Source organism: Eutrema salsugineum, unplaced genomic scaffold (assembly GCF_000478725.1).
Source record: "Eutrema salsugineum unplaced genomic scaffold, Eutsalg1_0 scaffold_10, whole genome shotgun sequence".
NCBI classification, from domain to species: domain Eukaryota; kingdom Viridiplantae; phylum Streptophyta; class Magnoliopsida; order Brassicales; family Brassicaceae; genus Eutrema; species Eutrema salsugineum.
In genome coordinates, this window is record NW_006256908.1 from 920,069 (window position 1) to 940,183 (window position 20,115).

At 42.9% G+C, this 20,115-nt stretch overlaps 1 protein-coding gene and 1 non-coding gene across 2 annotated transcripts; one reads left to right on the top strand and one right to left on the bottom strand.

The window, feature by feature from the left end:
• Positions 1–1,003: 1,003 nt before the first annotated feature.
• On the bottom strand, positions 1,004–2,452 carry LOC112090242. The gene has a single exon (XM_024161095.1). The coding sequence runs from the start codon at positions 2,450–2,452 to the stop codon at positions 1,004–1,006; it is 1,449 nt and encodes a 482-aa protein (XP_024016863.1).
• Positions 2,453–16,961: 14,509 nt separating this feature from the next.
• On the top strand, positions 16,962–17,068 carry LOC112081663. The gene has a single exon (XR_002896585.1). It is a non-coding gene; the product is annotated as a small nucleolar RNA R71 (small nucleolar RNA).
• The last annotated feature ends 3,047 nt before the right edge of the window (positions 17,069–20,115 follow it).

Consider the following 20,115-nt stretch of genomic DNA (forward strand, 5'->3'; position numbering starts at 1 on the left):
CAAATCCTTTTCAAGAGGGAGAGGATGATATGATCGTGACGAGCTCAGAGGAGGAGGAACCAGAGGTAGCTGGTAGGATCACTCGTTCTAGAGCTAGAGATATGGCTAAGGAGGCTCACGCACTCATTGCCACAGAGGACAGCGATCACCAGGAGGCTGGAGCTCACATCTTCAACATCTCTATCTTGAAGAATGAAGAACCCAGTAACAATGACTAGGTAACTTAGGTGATGATTCTGTACTCTTTTCCTTGGTGAAGATTTTGGAAGGCAAGGAGGTTCTTCTCTAAGGTTTTTAATGAGGCAGAAATCATTGCTACGTCGAGTTACTTAGAAGTTGTTACTAATGGGTAATAATGTGCAAAGTCACAATGACTTGTGCACTTAGTATTTTGGCGCACCACTTAGGAATTTAGGGACGCCTCGCTGTTTTAATTTTTTAAATCAAACTTCTTGTTGTTTTTATTTCACACTTCATGTAGTTTGTTTCTTAGGGCTGCGATTTCTCTCTAAGTCTATTTAAGAGAGAAAATCGCCTATGTCATAGCCAGTGAAGAATTTTGATCAAACTTTTAACGTGTTCTTCTCTCTTTGATTTCTGAGAACTAAAAACTCTGAAATTCGAATCTCTTAAAAACTAATCAGTTTACAAGAGATTCTTCTATCTATCCATCATCACCTAATCGATCATCACACCACGTCCATCTTCTCATCTCACTCGATCCGCCGCATCACACCACCATCTCAAACCATCGATTCGATCCGCCCACCACCATCGATCTCTCATCGCGCCACCATCGCTGCTTCATCGCACCAATATCATCGCATCTGTTCCTCCAAGTCACGATCTCGAATTCGCCTGTTGCCTTATCTTCAGAGTTGATCTCCTCGGATCGTATCAAGAAACAAGATCTCAGGGAAGTGTTCTTTACGCAATTCCTTGAGACGTTGAATTGTCAAACCTTGAGGCCGCCCCAAACCTTGACAATTCCAACTCAGAAGACTCATTGGGTATTGGACGGTCCCTCCATTGGGACCATCTCAGTTTGGATGTGTTTAGCTGCTCTCAAAGTAGCATTAGTCTCATCCTCGACTTTTCTCTTTTTTGTGATCCTCGCTTGAACGATTTCTTTACCTTTCAGAGTGGTTTCGGCAGCCGGAGCTCTCGCTTTTCTGACAGCCTTTGAAGGTCTTCGTCTTGTCTTTGGTTTCAAAAGGTTAGCCCCGGAAGAACTAGCCCCCGAAAAGGGAGACGAGAAAACCGTCGGACGACCTTGAGAAACCTGGCTGAGCCCAAGATAATCAGCTGAAACTCCATCGAAATTGAGGTTAAGATCATAACTTCGAGTAGAACCCGCTGCAATAGCAGAACCCATAAATTTGCTTTCACCTCTTCGCATCTCTGGCTCACCCTGAGACATAATTTGTTTGCTGTAATCAAACACTATTCCTTTGTCTTTGTGAAGATCCTTTGAGACATGAGGAATAGGCTCCAGACTTAGCATCGACTTTTGAGCAAATAAATCACCTTCAATGGATGCTAGAGATGATCTAATTCTCGCCTCTCTGATGACTCTTTCATCTCCATTAGCCACCAAGAGATACTGCCTCATACCATCAAGGACCTCACTCGCTATTTTAGGTCTGCCTGTTGCCGGGTTCAATCCGACATGCTTTTCCTCAATAACACCAAAGAGCGGATCACCATCTTTTAGAAACAATTCCCCAGGAGATAAGGAGAGGGCAGCAAACCCTATATTAGGCAAGATCTTAGATTGTTTCTTTAGTAGCTTTAAAGGACATGAATCTTGTTGGTGAGTCAGGCGTTGACAGCTATAACACCTTTTCTGAATTCTTTCAAAGTCGTATAGAACAGTTGCTGACCCTCCACCAGGAAGATTAACCACTTTGGACAGCCTGATCGGTCGAGAGACATCGAACAGAACTCTGACTCTAACAAAACCCAGACTCTGACTTCTTTTCGGATCAAAAGCAACTTCTATGACTTTTCCCACAAGATCTCCCAAGGCTGTTATTGCTTTTGTTGTGTAATGATTTACCGGGATCTGACGGAGCTGAATCCAGACTGGGATGAATTGCAGATAATCAGCTGGTGGTTTCTCAATCCAACGGTCAATGGCAAGAGCCCGCTCATTATAAGTATGGACTCCTTTCTTGAGGATCATTTCCATCTCGTGTTCATATTTGAAGATGAACTGGAACCTTTCTTTGGACAAAGCTATGCCCCGAACTCTATCGTAAAGTTGCCACTTACGAGGCATATCCAGGATAAGACTCGCCATCTTTTGACAATCAGGGTTTAGCACCCTACCGATGATACTCTGAACGTTATCTTCGGATGAGCAGTAATCAGGCAGATCTGGCATATCGAAGGGAACCTCCTCTTCCTCCATCGATAGCGCCATCATCGCACGATCCATACTGGCCGACATCTTAAAAGATGTTTGCCAAAAGGGAGAAAGCAAACTTGAAAGGAGAAGATGAAGAAAGCTAGAACACAGCTACAGTAATTGATGAAAGAGAAAAACAGTTTTCTGGAAAATATCAGGGCAAAAGAGGGAGAGAAACAGGAAAAGAGCTTTTGAATCTCGAAAAGAAGACTGTTATTCCCGGTAATGAGCCTTATCTTTAACAAAAGCGAACACTCTAGTTGAAAAGGAGACTACTAAGCCCAAAAAAGGGAAACAGATATTTTTTTCTTAAAGTTGACAAGATCGTATTCTGTGACTGCTATCTTTTATAGAGTTGTAGGGATTTTTTGTATTAAATCAAAAATAAACAGTGACATAAGAGGTATAGCGTAGGGTTTTTAAATACGGTCGTATTCTGCGTCACAATATACAAATTCTCTTAAAATAAATAAAAACAAGTAATAAAATTGAAAATTTCCAAAAACTGAAGAACAAGTTTTTAAAAAAAAATATATATAGGAGCTAGAAAATCAAAACATACAAAAAAACATTCATTAAATAATCAAAAAGGTAAAGAGAAAAAATAACAAAAAAAATATGGTAACAAATAAGTATAAATTTATAGAGGCATAGGGAACATAGATATAACCAATTAAAAAAATCTGAAAACAAAAAAAATGAAAATTGTAAATTGCAAAAAGTAAAAATAATCACTAGATGGAGAATTCAATGGGAAAAAGTAAAAAACAATGGTTGAAAAGATTACTAGCTAGGATCATCAAGGAAAACAAAATATAAAATAAATCACAAAAGAAATCAAAAGTTGAACTAAAAGATTAAAACATAAATTAAAATCTGTCCCAGCTATTAGCTCCTATATAAACTATTTAATTTAAACTCAACTGTGTTACAAACACTAAATCATAAACATAATTTAAATCTAATTTAAAACATAATAAGAATAAGTTAAATCAAATTTGAATTAGATTAAAATATCATAAACATATGAATAAAAAATAATTCAGATCTTAAGTGTAATTTAATTTTTATTTTTGAACTAACAAAAATAATTTAATCTTAATACAAAAGAAGAAGAAAAATATGAGTTAAATTGAAATATAATAGTCTAAGCAAGTTTTAAATATCTAGAGAATAAAAAAATAAGAAAAATTACAATATCAAAAGTAACATTCATTAAACAATTGAAAAAATAATAAACTATTAAAATATAGAAAAAATAATAAAACAATAAATATATATACAAAATATTAAAGATATAAGTAAAAAAGAAGGAATTAGTGATAAATATATATATATATATGTGTGTGTATGTATGAAAAAAACCTAAAATTTGTAATTTGAGAAAGTTAATAAATGAACATTAAATCATAATGTGGATAAAAAAATTCGAAAAAATAATGGATGGATAAGATTATTAAGATTATCAAAAAGGTATAAAATAATATAAAAAATTAAAAGTTGATAGTGTATAATCTTGCGGCGTAGCGCATGTTCTCTTCAAGTCTTTTTATAAATAGTGATGTATCCCTGTCCTCTGTTATGAATGGGATCCAAAAATTGTGTGATAAGCTCTGAAAAAAAAAAACAATTAACCACAGAACTTCGATTAACTTTCAACTCGTTTAGTCACTGAATTTGAACACTATTTCGTTATTCCTTATCTAACCGACCTACTCTTTGTTTGCAGTCACCGATCTACTAGCTATTATTATCTCTCCGCTAAAAATTTATTAAATGATCAGAAGTTCCCCTTCATACTACCGATTTGCCCCTTGATCATCTAACCATTCTAACAATATCATTTTCTCATTTGTGAGAGTTTGTACAATCCTTCTTGTTTTGTGAGGTTTGGGTTGAAAGATGAATGAGTCATTTGTATGATGAATTTTTTATTACCGATATGAATCTTACAAGTGACAACAAAACAAACATTAAAAGTGTGATGAAATTATAGCGCGTACCCCAACTCTTTTGAATGGTGGATATCTTGCATCATATATGGTGAATCATATATAAAAGAACAAATCATATAAATAGAACAAATAAAGGAATTTAAGTAGAAGCTGTAACATCTCTATTCTCGGTCGCTGAAGAAACTGATAACTAAGAGTTTTCAGGCTCTTAGAAGGGTTATCAATCCCCTTGTCAAAGTAGTATAAGGGGTGTCAAACCAAGCTTGTAAACGAGACACTAGCCTATGTCATTTGTTCACTTAAGTCAAGACAAGATGATAAAAGTTTGGTGACGATGATTAACAGGCAAATGAGCAATAAAGTTAAGTAAAAGCAGAGATTTAAACTAATCAAGATGCAAATAACAAACAGGTGATTCAGATGAGGGTAATGAATGATAAAGGCAGAAGCTTTAGACAGGATATTTGACTCGGGTGCTTCTAAGTTAGACTAAGGGGCTAATGAATCATTTTATCAAGCGATTTCATTTGACTTTGAACTCAAGGCACGTTAATCTTCTCATGAAAGTATTAAACGTCTAAACTGATCCTCTTTCATACCAAAATCCCTTTTGAGAAGCACGAATCAGTCAGCAATAAGAATCGGTTCAAAAACGTCATTTAAGAGAACAAACTATCACTCTCGCGATGAAAGACTCTTAAACCCTTAACCGAGTGGTTCAGACATTTCTACAAACACTTCTGATGCGAGATATGTCTCAGATCTTAACCTCAAGTGATGTGCTTGGATCCAGCTTAGAGATCTCGTCGGATAAGGAATGAAACATGCAAGACTAGACACCTAAACCCATTAATCCACCTTGAAAGCACCCTAATCTACCTATCTAAAGCTGCTTAAACGACTACTCACTGATCATAACGAGCTCACTAAGTCCTTTGCAAGACGGTAGCTAGTCATGATAAGGAGTTTGATGTTGGATGATAAAAGAAATAAAGAAAGAACAAGATTCCGATGCAAAAACGAGATATCGGATTAGATTAATCAACTTTCACAAAAGAGGCAAGTTCTTAGAGCTAAAAACAGATAAGAGATAAGATCCCTAGGTTTTGTCTCAAAATGTATTTATAGCAAAGGGAAAGTGTCGCGGGTCAGCCCGGAACAAGCCGGATACTGAACCGCCTTCTTGGGTTGATGGGTGAGTGCCACGGTGTGTCGGAAAAGAAAGCCGAGGTCTTCATGCCGAGGCGTGCACGTGAGTCAGGATCCAGATGAAGATCTCGTGAAGAACACATCAAGAACATGCATGAACCCTAGTCTTTGATCTATCCTCACGTGTATGTTCTTGAGCCATTCTGTTCTTGATTCTGGGTTCGTGACAAGGGACCTCGGGATAAAATGTCGAGGGGTCATGATGTCGAGGTGCTTGGGAGAACACAGTCTGGCATGCACGCCGAGGTCATTACACCAAGGTGTACTTTCAACACTTAGTCGTTTCCAGCTTCAGTTCTTACGTATGCATGCCTCGATCTAACCATGCCAAGGCTTTGGCACGAGGTCTAGTCCAGAATACTTCCAAGATATGAGCCTCGACTTGAGTGACGCCAAGGTAAAGATACAGAGGCTTGTGAGAATACTTAGCGCGTATCGCAACTCTTTTAGGCTTGTATCGACCATGTCACCTTCCGGAAGCAGTAACTTTCAGCACACGACTCCAATTGCTCTGGGACCAGTTCCACAGTCAAGATGACTCAATAAGCTCGACCTTTGGTGAAGAAACCATCGGAGCTTGGGGAGTGGAAGGCTTCCTGGATTTAACATCTTTGCGCCGCATTGAAATCACCGGAAAATAGACTTTTAGACCGATGTGAACTCCGGAGACCCTATCTTCCAAACCTTTGCTCCGAATTTAGCGATTCCAAATGCTCTTAGAAGATCTTCCATGGATCTCGAACTTTGGTGAAGACCGGGTAAGCTGGTTCGGTCTGGAGGGGCTTCGTCCGCCATGATCTTTGAAGTTCGCCGTTCAGTTCTCGGGTACGCGCAATGCTGGTGAATGCTCCGGAAGCCATATCTTTCTCTCCACTGGTCCGAATTGGATGATTCCAACTGTTCTGGAATCTTTGCTTGGTTATCTCCAACTTTGGTGAAGACCCTTCCAACTGATTCGGACCGGAAGGTTCCCCGGATTGCTGATCTCTGAATTGCGCGGGCAAGGACAACTTTTGGTCGTAAAAACCTTCCCGCGGTAAGAAAAATGGCCGAGGGCTGTGTACCGCGGTAAGCTTTTTGGTCGTAAAAATTCTTGCCTCGGTCAAAAACTTGTCCCGTGGTATTTTTGCACTCGATACTCGATTCTGGCCGATCGGTAAGGTTTTTGGCCGGTAATGAGCGTCCGGTAAACATTTTGGCCGAGGTTTCCGACCAGCCGGTACGAGATTTGGCCGAGAAATTCCTTCAAGCGGTTTTCACCATTTTTGACCCTTTTCTTCACCGTTTTCTTTTCTGTTCCTCTTCTTAGGCTCCAATTGGTCTCCAGAGCTCCTGATAAAGACTTCAAAACATGCAAAACTCTTTGGGACCTAATGCAAGCCCTAAGTCCTATTTTAACGCCTAAAGACTCAATTTACATGAGAAAACACATGATGATGACTCTATAATGCAATCTAAATGATGTAAAATATAGACATATCAAATCCCCCACACTTTTCCTTTGCTTGTCCTCAAGCAAAAAGAACAAATGAGAGAGAGAGGTTGTAATGCAGATGGAGCTCATATTTCCTTTTTAGAGAGAAGTGACCACAAGAGAACTCGGATTCATGCTCAAATATGCAATGCAAAGCTATACTCGGATATTTTCCAACTAAAACACGGAATCTCCACAAGTCATTATCACATTCAACTCTTTCACATTCATTAAGTTCGTAACCGGTGAATCAAATGATGCAATGCTCAAATAGGCTGGCTTGGCTAGGGTAAGGTCATGAGATAAAAATGATCTCATCAATATTCAAGCAGGTGCAATGCAACAAGGATCTCTCTATGAACGACCGAACTTTGGCAGAATGCTAAAGGTAAAAAGCAACCGATGCATACAAGGGCAAGACTCATCACACCCCACACTCCACTCAAAGCGTTTCTCAATTGCTCACCCTCTCAGAATCCTCACTCTTCACAATCGTTTTCTTTTAACTAGGGGACTCGCCTTTTTCTTTTATTTTCAAGCCTTGGTTTTCACTTATTCACACAGCTCTTTTCTTTCATAACGTATAGCCTCTTTCATTTTCATTTCAGAGCACTTGAGCCTTTGGCTTCTTTTAATTTCAGAGCTTATCTTTTCACATCCAAGACTTAATTCATTTTCATTCATTCCCCTGGCTATTTCCACTCTCACTTTTCCACTCAGCTCACCTTTTTCCACTCACCAACAAGTCTTTTCCCCCACACTTATTTCTCACCAATACTCTTGGTTCCTTGATGTTGGAACATACCACTCAATGAGCCAAACCCTTGTCGCTCTAAACCTAACACTTTCTGCTAAGTTCAGTCCAAGGTGGCCTTACAATTCTCACACAAACATTGGCTCGAAAGAAAGATGGGTTCAAGGTGAGGGAACTGATCCATGATGCGGATTCAGCTACTTGAGCTAAGGAAGGAGGGTGGTAAAAACAACGATTCTAGCTCAAGTATGTATATAGGTATCCACAAGCCTATTTAAGCAATGCATCAAAGGATATTTTCATTTCAAGTTCAGGGTTATCACTTAGCTAGAGTTGAGTGTAATTCAGACTTGCTTCTCAGATTCAAATTGTTTCAAGCTTTACAAGCACATAATGAGTTTCACAAGCATATTTAGTTCAAGTTCTCAAGTGATTTACTCTCTAGGAAAAAATCTATCATTGCTCCTTGCACTGATGCAATCCTACATGATGCAACTAGACTCGATCTTAAAATGCGAGATGCAACTAGAATGATGTAATTTATCACATGTATTAAGCTAAATGAGACTCAAGAATGCAAAAGTCAAATAAGAACTAAGAAAACAAGATCAGAAAACACAAAGCTCCTCCCCCACACTTAGATAACACAGTCCCTTGTGTTATAAAAGCGTGTGAGAGAAGTGAAAAGACAAACTGAACGAATGCAAGATGATATATACAAGATGCATATGTACAAGGTTTGAAGTCGATACCTTAGTCGGAGAGGTCGGATCCCAAGTAGTGTGAGGGATTCGATGTTGAGCAGGATGGAGTGGGCTGACGTGGTGGGCTGCTTTCTGAGGGTTCAGGCAGGAAAGTCATGGCTGGATCGATCCAGTCTTCTTTGCCTGGTGGAAACTCCGGGTTCCTCGCGTTTGAGCTTTCTCCAACTCCTTCTTCTGTAATCGGTGCGGTTGAGGTCGCTGAGTTCTTATCCGGTGAGGATGGCCTCGTGAGCTGCTTCTTCAAATGCCTCACACAATCCACCAATGCGTGGATGGTTTTGTCTTGCCACTTACACCACTTTTGGAAGGTGTTCACTCGCGAATACAGCTTCTTGGTGTGGTATTCAGGCTCACCCCACACTTGCGGATCAAAGTGATAGCGGCCTGCTCCGATCCTTCTCTCATAGTGTCTCTGCTCCTCGTTACACAATCTTCTGGGCCATTAGTATTCTCGGGTTTGCTGGGTGCTACCTTGGTGCATTTGCGTGTTGGTGGGTCGAGAGCTGGGTTATACAACTGGTCTTTGAGAACGTAGAATGAGACGTTACACTGCTTGTCGAGCATGGTGAGGCTTCGGTTAGGCAGTAGAACCTGCGTGCCGTCTCTATGCAGTAGGGTGAAGTTGTAAACCCATTTGTCCCCTGACTTGCCTCCGAAGAAACCACTTTTGCTTAGGTATAACTCATCAATGAGATTCGGCTTCTTCGGTGAATCAGGGAATATAAACCCTTGAGCCCTCAGGATCTTGGTGACTATCCAACCGTTCTGAAGTCTTCTTGCTCCTCGCTTCTTGCGGTCGCACCATACATTGTGCCGATAAGTGAGCATTTGAATGGCAAAGAATGCACCCAATGATGGTACATGCAGCGGCCCTTGGAACTCTTTCTTGTTTTTCATTTGAGTGATGAACGGCTTCAGTCCGAGTCCCAATAGTTCAAGCTCGGCCGTGTGAATAACACCAGGGTTAAAGGTCGAGAAGAATGTTGATGCTAGGACGCGGTTTGTGTATCTGATCGCAGGGTTCCTTATGCAGCTTGTCTTGCTCTTGCCTCCGAGGTAGGGTCCAAAAGATATCGTTTCCCACAAGGCGGCCAACTCATCACGAGGGTACACAAACTTGTCAAGCGAGCTTCCATTCCTTTCAAACCCAAAGATTTCATCAAGCTCCTTGAAACTGACCTTGTAGTGCACGTTATCCATTTCAAACTCAATGTGGCCAAATCCTTTGCCATGTAAACGCTTTGGATCTCTCTTGGGGTAGATGATGACCTCCAAGGTTGCAAGAAACTGCTGTGTAATCCCTTCATAGGCAACATCGCTCATCTCAAAGAACTTTGCCAAGCCCATATTCTCAAAAATGAGGGTCACGTCATCAAGTATGTCGAGTTTCTTCAGCAACTCCAAGTCAGGGAATCGACCTTAAGCCACTCTGATTGAGTTAAAGTGGTCCAAGTATTCCTCAGTGGTTGGGAAGTGCTCATCCTCGGGCTCGGCCTTTGGTTCTTTCTTTGACTTTTTGTCACTGTTGTCTACATAAGGGACTAAGGCTCCGGGCTCGTCGTCATCAGATCCCACGGCTGCCTTCTTCCCGTTCCTCTTTGACTCGAGAGCTGGTGCCAGAGTGAGCTCAGTATTTCTTGCTCGTTTGGGGGTTGGCTCGTCATCGGGTCGCATCGAGGGTTTCTTGCTGGTCTCTCCACTACGTGGCACGGCAACGGCTTTACCCTTCAAAACTCTCTTCTGGCCCGCACTTCTGTTTGTCTCGTGGGTAGGAACGGTTCGTTCTCCGGTCATCTGCAAGGGAGATTCTCAAAGAAACCGTCAAAGCCAAGTATATCGTTAAGCACATGTATCTCAAGATTGGCAAGTACAAAACTTTTTCTCTAGCAGAACTGATATTCATAGCTTTTTCAAACATCAAGGAAAGTAAGAACAAGCCAGAACAACCGATTAGAGACAAGTTATCTAGACATTTCAGCTCAAACACACAAATCATCATTAAGACCGATTCCAAGCGCATTTTCTCAAGAATTTTAAAAATTCAAGAATAAGTGATTTTAAATGCAAAGACCGGTTTTTCGTGTGTGGTCTACCCTGGTGGAATTTAAAAAACTGTTCCCAAAGGCCGATATGCTCTAAAAGAATCGATTCCACATTTTACAAATATTTAAGCTCGCAAAGAATGAAGGAAAAAGATGAGTTCTTTAAGATGCAAATACCTTTGGGAATGCAAGATTTAAGCTGAACGAGATGCTTATGCAGAGTAGACAACACCCTAACGAGTCTAGAACGCTTGGAATCACGCAAAATGAACGAGAAATGAGTGAGTTGTGTTCGTGAAATGCAGAGAAAAGAGTCTAGAGGGCAAACTCTGCGTTTTGGCCAAGTATGGAGGTCGGTATGGGCTGGAGCGCGCTTTCCAGCTGGCATTTGGACTGTTGTGGGACTGGTCCCCCCTTCTGCTCCAGCTCCAGCCGTTGACCGCGCCAAAAACTACTTTGACCGAGTGTTCAAATTCAAAATGCCGCGCAACCCTTCAAATGGACGCGGTATGGGGATGACGTGGGCTGTACGGACCAAGCCAAATTTTCTCGTGTTACTCTGAGCTGCCTCGACTTGTTCCACCCCGAGGGTACCAAGCCGAGTTGTCTGAGCCAATGCCAACGAGTAAATCCCCATAGCTTTCACGTCTTTTCTTTGGACCTCGCAAAGCCTCTTCTTCGTTCTAAGTGTTTCATGTGTTCTTGCTTTTGATCATTTCTTGAATCGGAAGATTGTGCCTCGGCACGCTCCACCACGAGGGCATCATGCCGAGGTCACTTGTTTTTAGCAAAGAACACGTGAGGCTTGGGGGTTTAAACAGGCTGGCCTTGGTGTAAACTGGTCGCGGCTTCGGATCAAGGTTTTTGACCGTTTTAAGTGAACATCGCCCCTCGGTATACTTATACCGAGGTGTTTACACGGTGAGCCTCCCCCACACTTAGTTATTTTATCATAGCACTTCTCAGACACGACCATGATGAAATTAGGTCGAGGAATCTAGCTGAGGTTCTCAAGCTTTCACTCGGTAAAAGATGACCATGGTATGATTATACCGAGGGTCGATACGGAGGCTATGTATGCTCTTTGACTTAATTCATCAGGCCGTGTCTTTTTCAAGCTTTCTCTCACTTTCACCCTCAAGGTTCACTGTCTAACTCCTGAAACACTTAACAAACCCTTCAAAAAGCTTCAAATAAAAAGAAAAAGAAGATGAAAAACGAAATATGTACATGGATAAGCTTGGGGTGTCTCCCAAGAGCACTTTGTTTAACGTCGCTAAGTTTGACTTTTCATACCTTTTCAGGCTGATTCCGGTTCAAGTAGAGGAACTGAGGTAGCTCCCTCCCTTGTTTCTGATGCCAAGTAATGCTTTACCCTCTGGCCGTTTACCACAAAGCCTTGTCCATCTTTTCCTTTCAAAACCGCGGCTCCATAGGGTCTTACTTCAAGAATCGTGAACGGACCGGACCACCTAGACCTCAGCTTCCCAGGGAACAGCTTGAGTCTTGAGTTAAACAACAGAACTTGGTCCCCTTCTTTGAACTCTCTCATGTGTATCTTCTTGTCATGGAGCGCCTTGGTTCTTTCTTTGTAGATCTTAGAGCTCTCGAAAGCATCTAACCGGATCTCCTCAAGCTCATGAAGCTGTAAAACCCTCTTCTCTTGTGCGGTCTTGATGTCAAAGTTCAGAAGTTTCACTGCCCACAAGGCTTTGTATTCCAACTCAACCGGTAGATGAGAGCTCTTCCCATAGAGCAAGTTAAACGGTGAGGTTCCAATGGGGGTTTTGTAGGCGGTTCTGTAAGCCCACAGAGCATCGTCAAGTTTCTTGCTCCAATCCTTCCTGGATGAGTTCACGGTCCTTTCCAAAATGGCCTTTATCTGACGGTTGGAAACCTCCACTTGGCCGCTGGTTTGCGGATGATAAGGGGTGGCCACCTTGTGCTTTACTCCGTGCTTCTTCAAAAGACTCTCAAGAGTCTTGTTGATGAAATGGCTTCCCCCATCACTGATGACTACTCTTGGTACTCCAAACCGTGGGAAGATGATACTCTTGAAGAGTTTTACCACCACTTTTGAATCGTTGGTCGGAGATGCAACCGCTTCAACCCATTTACTCACACAATCCACTGCTACAAGGATATATTGATTCCCATATGAGCTTGCAAAGGGACCCATGAAGTCAATGCCCCAAAAGTCGAAGACTTCTACTTCAAAGATTGGGTTTTGGGGCATTTCATTCCTTTTGGATATGTTTCCGTGCCTTTGACAAGCTTCACACCTCAAGACCACTTCCTGGGAGTCTTTGAACATGGTCGGCCACCAGAAACCGCTCTGTAGAACCTTGGCAACTGTCTTGAACGCACCTAAATGACCACCATACGATGAGCCGTGGCATTCTTGTAGCACTGGATGGATCTCTTCTTCGGCCAAGCATCGCCTATAGAGATGGTCCTTGTTAAGCACGTAAAGATACGGCTCATCCCAATGATACCTCATCACATCTCTAAAGAACTTCTTCCTCTGATAAGTATCAAGGTCTGGTGGCTCTAATCCGCAAGACAAGTAGTTCACAAGATCCGCGAACCATGGAAGGCTTTTTTCCTTGATCGTATTGGCTTCCTCCATCTCTAAGTAAGACCGGACTAACATGAGATGTTCCTCGGGTAAAGCATCATCTATTGCGACCTGTTCTTCAATCCTCAGCCTTGAGAGGTGATCTGCGGCTCCGTTTTAAATGCCCTTCTTATCAAGTATCTCCATGTCAAATTCTTGGAGCAATAAGACCCATCTCAAAAGCCTCGCGTCCTTCTTAGACATCAGGTACCTCAAGGCCGCGTGATCTGTGTAAACCGTGACCTTTGATCCCACTAGATAACTCCTGAATTTGTCAAATGCAAACACAATGGCAAGCATTTCCTTCTCGGTGGTGGCATACTTTTCTTGAGCCAAGTCCAAAGTGCGGCTGGCATAGTAGATCACATGGAGCTTCTTATCTTTCTTCTGTCCCAAGACAGCTCCTACAGCATAATCAGATGCATCGGTCATCACTTCAAATGGTAAAGACCAATCAGGGGCTTGTACAATCGGTGCACTGATCAAAGCCTCCTTGATTCTCTTGAACGCTTCCTCACATTCTTCATCAAAGTTGAAATCCACTTCTTTGCACAATAACCTGGTCAAAGGCCTGGCTATCTTGGAGAAATCCTTGATGAACCGTCTATAGAACCCAGCGTGGCCAAGGAAGCTTCTTATTCCTTTCACAGAATTCGGGGCTTGTAAGTTCACCATCACCTCGATCTTGGCCTTATCCACCTCGATGCCTTTCTCTGATACCTTGTGTCCCAAGACAATGCCTTCTTGGACCATGAAATGACACTTTTCCCAGTTTAAGACAAGCCTATGCTCCTCACACCGCTTGAGAACCTGAGAAAGATTAGCAAGACATTCGGAGAAAGAGGAGCCGTATACGGAGAAGTCATCCATAAACACCTCAACTTTCTCTTCAATTAGATCAGAGAAAATGTGCATCATACATCTTTGAAAAGTGGCTGGTGCATTACACAAACCGAATGGCATTCTTCTATAAGCATAAGTGCCATAAGGGCAGGTGAATGTCGTTTTCTCTTGATCTCGGGGGTCTATAGGTATTTGAAAGAACCCCGAGTATCCATCGAGAAAACAAAAATAAGGATGATTAGCTGACCGTTCAAGCATTTGATCAATGAATGGTAAAGGAAAATGATCTTTTCTTGATGCAGAATTCAATTTCCTATAGTCAATGCACATGCGATGGCCGGTTATAGTTCTTTGGGATATGAGTTCATCCTTATCGTTTTTCACCACCGTGATCCCACCTTTCTTGGGCACAACGTGTACAGGAGATACCCACCGAGAGTCAGAGATTGGATATATTATCCCTGCCTCAAGGAGCTTTAGTATCTCCTTCTTAACCACCTCTTTGAGGTTCGGGTTAAGTCGACGTTGGTGCTCAATAGAGGACATGGCTTGGTCCTCTAGGTGGATCCTGTGGGTGCATATATCAGGAGAGATTCCTCTAATGTCAGCCAATGAATACCCTATGGCTCTCCTGAATTTCCTTATTTCACTAAGTAATGCACGTTCCTCATGCTCAAGCAAGTTATCGTTTATGATCACAGGAAAAGTAGAGTTTAGACCTAAGAATGCATACCTGAGCCCTGTTGGTAGAGGCTTGAGCTCAACAGGGGATGCGTCTGCCTCATTCCAATCGGCATCAAAGCTGCATTGGCCCGGAACAGCTTCCTCGGCCTTTGCTTCATTCTCGCGCAGTTTACCATCGGCCTCGGTATGAGTTGTCATGGCCATGATATCCCGAGGTGTCTCTTCTTTTCCCTTTGACTCCTCGCTTTCTAGAATGTTGAGGCTGCTCGTGTGGAGCTCCAAAAACCTTGCCTCAGCTCCAAGTTCCCTCGGTTGGTCCAAAAGACGCTTGTACACCTCGCTTTCCTCGTTCAAGTACCCGTGCTCGCTTTGTTCCCGCGTTAAGACCACTTGTAACGGATCCTCTGCGTTCAACTCTTCAAGGAGCTCATCAGCCAGCTCCTCCATTACCTCCACATAGAAAACCTGACCTCCAATGGTCGGTTTCTTCATCATATCCTTCACGTTGAACTTCATAGTCTCGGAACCGATGTGTAGTTCAATCGTTCCTCCTCTCACATCTATTATGGCTCCTGCGGTTGCTAAGAACGGTCGGCCCAAGATGATAGGGTCTAATGGTTCCTCGTCCATCTCAAGAACTATGAAGTCTGTGGGGATTTCTATCTCACCGATCCTCAAAGGTAGATCCTCAAGCAACCCCACCGGTAATCTAACCGATCTATCAGCTAATACAAGAGAGATCTTGGCTGGCTTGTAGCTTTTGTATCCCAATCTCTTGGCCACCGTGTAAGGCATTAAGCTCACAGAAGCTCCAAGGTCACATAAACAGTTTGAGAACTTCAGGTGACCTAAATCACACGACAAAGTGAAGCTGCCCGGATCGGATAGCTTCCTAGGTATAGATCTTCTTTGTATTATGGCACTGCACTCATGGCTCAGTATCACCATACCCTGGAGCTCCTTTGTCTTGTTGAGGATCGCGTCCTTTAGAAACTTCCCAAGCTGGGGTATAGCTAAGAAAGCATCTATAATGGGTAAGGTGAGTTGCGTGTTCTCCAAGTGTTTCTCAAAGACCGCCTTGGCCTTGTCTAGGATTTTCTTTTTGAAACGCCCTGGGAACGGTATCTTGGGTTGATAAGGTGGTGGTGGAACATAGGGCTTTTCAAGCTCGGTTGTCTTTTCCACCTCTTTTCCTTTGTCCTTGATCGGTTCCTTCTCTAAGACCGCTTCTTTACACGCATCGTCTGAGGCTGCCTCCCCCTCTAATTGCTCATTGGCCTCAATGAGCTTTGTCTTAGGCGTTGGAGTTTGTAATTCCTTACCACTCCTCAATGTGATGGCGTTCACATACTCTTTAAGGTTCGGCTCCGGTTTACCTGGTAAAGCCGGGCCTCTTGATGATGTAGAAGCTTGATTCTGCTTAAGCTCTCTGATATCTTGCTGCATTGTCGCGTGCTGGCTCTCAACCCTTTGCTGGCCCTGTAACAGTTGCTGTAGTATCCCACAGACGTCGTTCCCCATTTGATTCTGACCCGTTCCCTGAATCTGTTGTTGATTACCCATCGGCTGCGGATGGAACCCTGGTGGAAACTTGTGTTGCTGCGGTTGGTTGTTGAAGTTGTTACTCTGAGCCGCTTGATTCTGCTGAGTGTAGCCGTGCTGTTGCCCACTGAACTGTTGCTTGGGCTGGAAGGTATTCTGAAAAGGAGCCTTTTGAGCATAGCTTTGTTGTTGCTGTTGAGCAGGGTACACTTGGTCTTGAGGGTTAGCTACATTCGGGTTTCTGTATGAGATGTTTGGGTTACTGTTTTAGTTGTTAAACCGCTGATACCTCTGCTGATTCCCTATGTAATTCAGCTCCTCTTGTGTTAGACCATCTTCATTGACATTGTCAAAACTTGGCCCTTGCTCATCAAACTCGCCTACAAAGTGTATTGGCTTTTGAGTCGCCATCAAAACCTTGTCAAGCTTACTCTGAAGCTCTCTTATATCCTTTTTCATGCGCTGTTCATCACTAGATCCCTCTGTACGGTTTGCTCTATCAAAGTCCTCTCCATACGTGTCATTGGACATGGCTAGGTTCTCAACTAGTTCCATTGCCGCAGTGATCTCTTTTCCAAGAAAATTCCCATTTGAAGCTGTATCGAGTTGGTTTCTGATCTTGGGGAGTGCACCTCGGTATAAAGTACTCAAGAGGGATGCCTCTGAGAAGCCGTGGTGTGGGCATTGGTTAGTGTAGCTTCTAAACCGTTCCCAAGCTTCACTAAAGCTCTCGTTATTGTGCTGCGTGAAACTTGAGATCTGATTCCTGAGCTTAGTCGTGCGTGATGTGGAAAAGAACTTTGATAAGAACGCCAGTTTACACTGCTCCCAGGTTTGTATAGAACCCCTCAGTATATTCTTTTCCCACTGGTGTGCTTTATCAACGAGACTGAAAGGGAACAAGCGTAGCTTAAAGCTATCTTCGGAGACGCCATTTATCTTGGTTAAGTCGCAAACCCGATCAAATTGATCTAGATGCTCGAGAGGGTCTTCTCCAGCCAGACCGTGGAACTTTGAGTTTTGCACCATATTGAGCAGGGAAGCTTTAACTTCAAAGTTGTTGTTTTGAACTGGTGGAGCTTGAATCCCAGCTCGGTATTGGTGCGCATTAGCTCGGTCATTCTCTCCAACACAGATTGGAGGATGTTGTCTCTGAACTTGGGGCGGTGGCGGATGAACATGATGGGCTTGTTGTTCATTTCTATTCGCTTGGTGTTGGTTTTGCTGAGCAAGCCGTTCGTTTCTTTGAGCTTGTTGCTGATTAACATAGGCTTGTTGTTCATTTCTTCCTGCCTGCGCCTGATTAGCCTGAGCCTGGTGCTCGGCTGCCTGAGCCTGTTGCTCCATTCTCTGTTGTTCTGCCATTCCAAGTCTGTCAAAGTGCCGTTCTCTCTCGCGAGCTCGCCTTTCGAATCTGTCGATGTTATCGTCGTATGGGAAAAGCGATCCTGTGCTCCGAGACCTGGTATTCATGCACCTGAAAACAAAACAAGAACTTGGAAAGAAGTTAGTAAAACAATGGAAAGAAAAGCTTGAACTCAAGAACAAACAAGAGACTAATGCTCCTACAAGTTGGCAACGACGCCAATTGATAACTAAGAGTTTTCAGGCTCTTAGAAGGGTTATCAATCCCCTTGTCAAAGTAGTATAAGGGGTGTCAAACCAAGCTTGTAAACGAGACACTAGCCTATGTCATTTGTTCACTTAAGTCAAGACAAGATGATAAAAGTTTGGTGACGATGATTAACAGGCAAATGAGCAATAAAGTTAAATAAAAGCAGAGATTTAAACTAATCAAGATGCAAATAACAAACAGGTGATTCAGATGATGGTAATGAATGATAAAGGCAGAAGCTTTAGACAGGATATTTGACTCGGGTGCTTCCAAGTTAGACTAAGGGGCTAATGAATCATTTTATCAAGCGATTTCATTTGACTTTGAACTCAAGGCACGTTAATCTTCTCATGAAAGTATTAAACGTCTAAACTGATCCTCTTTCATACCAAAATCCCTTTTGAGAAGCACGAATCAGTCAGCAATAAGAATCGGTTCAAAAACGTCATTTAAGAGAACAAACTATCACTCTCGCGATGAAAGACTCTTAAACCCTTAACCGAGTGGTTCAGACATTTCTACAAACACTTCTGATGCGAGATATGTCTCAGATCTTAACCTCAAGTGATGTGCTTGGATCCAGCTTAGAGATCTCGTCGGTTAAGGAATGAAACATGCAAGACTAGACACCTAAACCCATTAATCCACCTTGAAAGCACCCTAATCTACCTATCTAAAGCCGCTTAAACGACTACTCACTGATCATAACGAGCTCACTAAGTCCTTTGCAAGACGTGTAGCTAGTCATGATAAGGAGTTTGATGTTGGATGATAAAAGAAATAAAGAAAGAACAAGATTCCGATGCAAAAACGAGATATCGGATTAGATTAATCAACTTTCACAAAAGAGGCAAGTTCTTAGAGCTAAAAACAGATAAGAGATAAGATCCCTAGGTTTTTAGTCTCAAAATGTATTTATAGCAAAGGGAAAGTGTCGTGGGTCAGCACGGAACAAACCGGGTACTGAACCGCCTTCTTGGGTTGATGGGTGAGTGCCACGGTGTGTCGGAAAGTGAAGCCGAGGTCTTCATGCCGAGGCGTGCACGTGAGTCAGGATCAAGATGAAGATCTCGTGAAGAACACGTCAAGAACATGCATGAACCCTAGTCTTTGATCTATCCTCACGTGTATGTTCTTGAGCCATTCTGTTCTTGATTCTGGGTTCGTGACAAGGGACCTCGGGATAAAATGTCGAGGGGTCATGATGTCGAGGTGCTTGGGAGAACACAGTCCGGCATGCACGCCGAGGTCATTACACCGAGGTGTACTTTCAACACTTAGTCGTTTCCAGCTTCAGTTCTTACGTATGCATACCTCGATCTAACCATGCCAAGGCTTTGGCACGAGGTCTAGTCCAGAATACTTCCAAGATATGAGCCTCGACTTGAGTGACGCCAAGGTAAAGATACCGAGGCTTGTGAGAATACTTAGCGCGTATCGCAACTCTTTTAGGCTTGTATCGACCATGTCACCTTCCGGAAGCAGTAACTTTCAGCACACGACTCCAATTGCTCTGGGACCAGTTCCACAGTCAATATGACTCAATAAGCTCGAACTTTGGTGAAAAAACCATCGGAGCTTGGGGAGTGGAAGGCTTCCTGGATTTAACATCTTTGCGCCGCATTGAAATCACCGGAAAATAGACTTTTAGACCGATGTGAACTCCGGAGACCTTATCTTCCAAACCTTTGCTCCGAATTGAGCAATTCCAAATGCTCTGAGAAGATCTTCCATGGATCTCGAACTTTGGTGAAGACCGGGTAAGCTGGTTCGGTCTGGAGGGGCTCCGTCCGCCATGATCTTTTAAGTTCGCCGTTCAGTTCTCGGGTACGCGCAATGCTGGTGAATGCTCCGGAAGCCATATCTTTCTCTCCACTGGTCCGAATTGGATGATTCCAACTGTTCTGGAATCTTTGCTTGGTTATCTCCAACTTTGGTAAAGACCCTGCCAACTGATTCGGACCGGAAAGTTCCCCGGATTGCTGATCTCTGAATTGCGCGGGCAAGGACAACTTTTGGTCGTAAAAACCTTCCCGCGGTAAGAAAAATGGCCGAGGGCTGTGTACCGCGGTAAGCTTTTTGGTCGTAAAAATTCTTGCCTCGGTCAAAAACTTGTCCCGTGGTATTTTTGCACTCGATACTCGATTCTGGCCGATCGGTAAGGTTTTTGGCCGGTAATGAGCGTCCGGTAAACATTTTTTGGCCG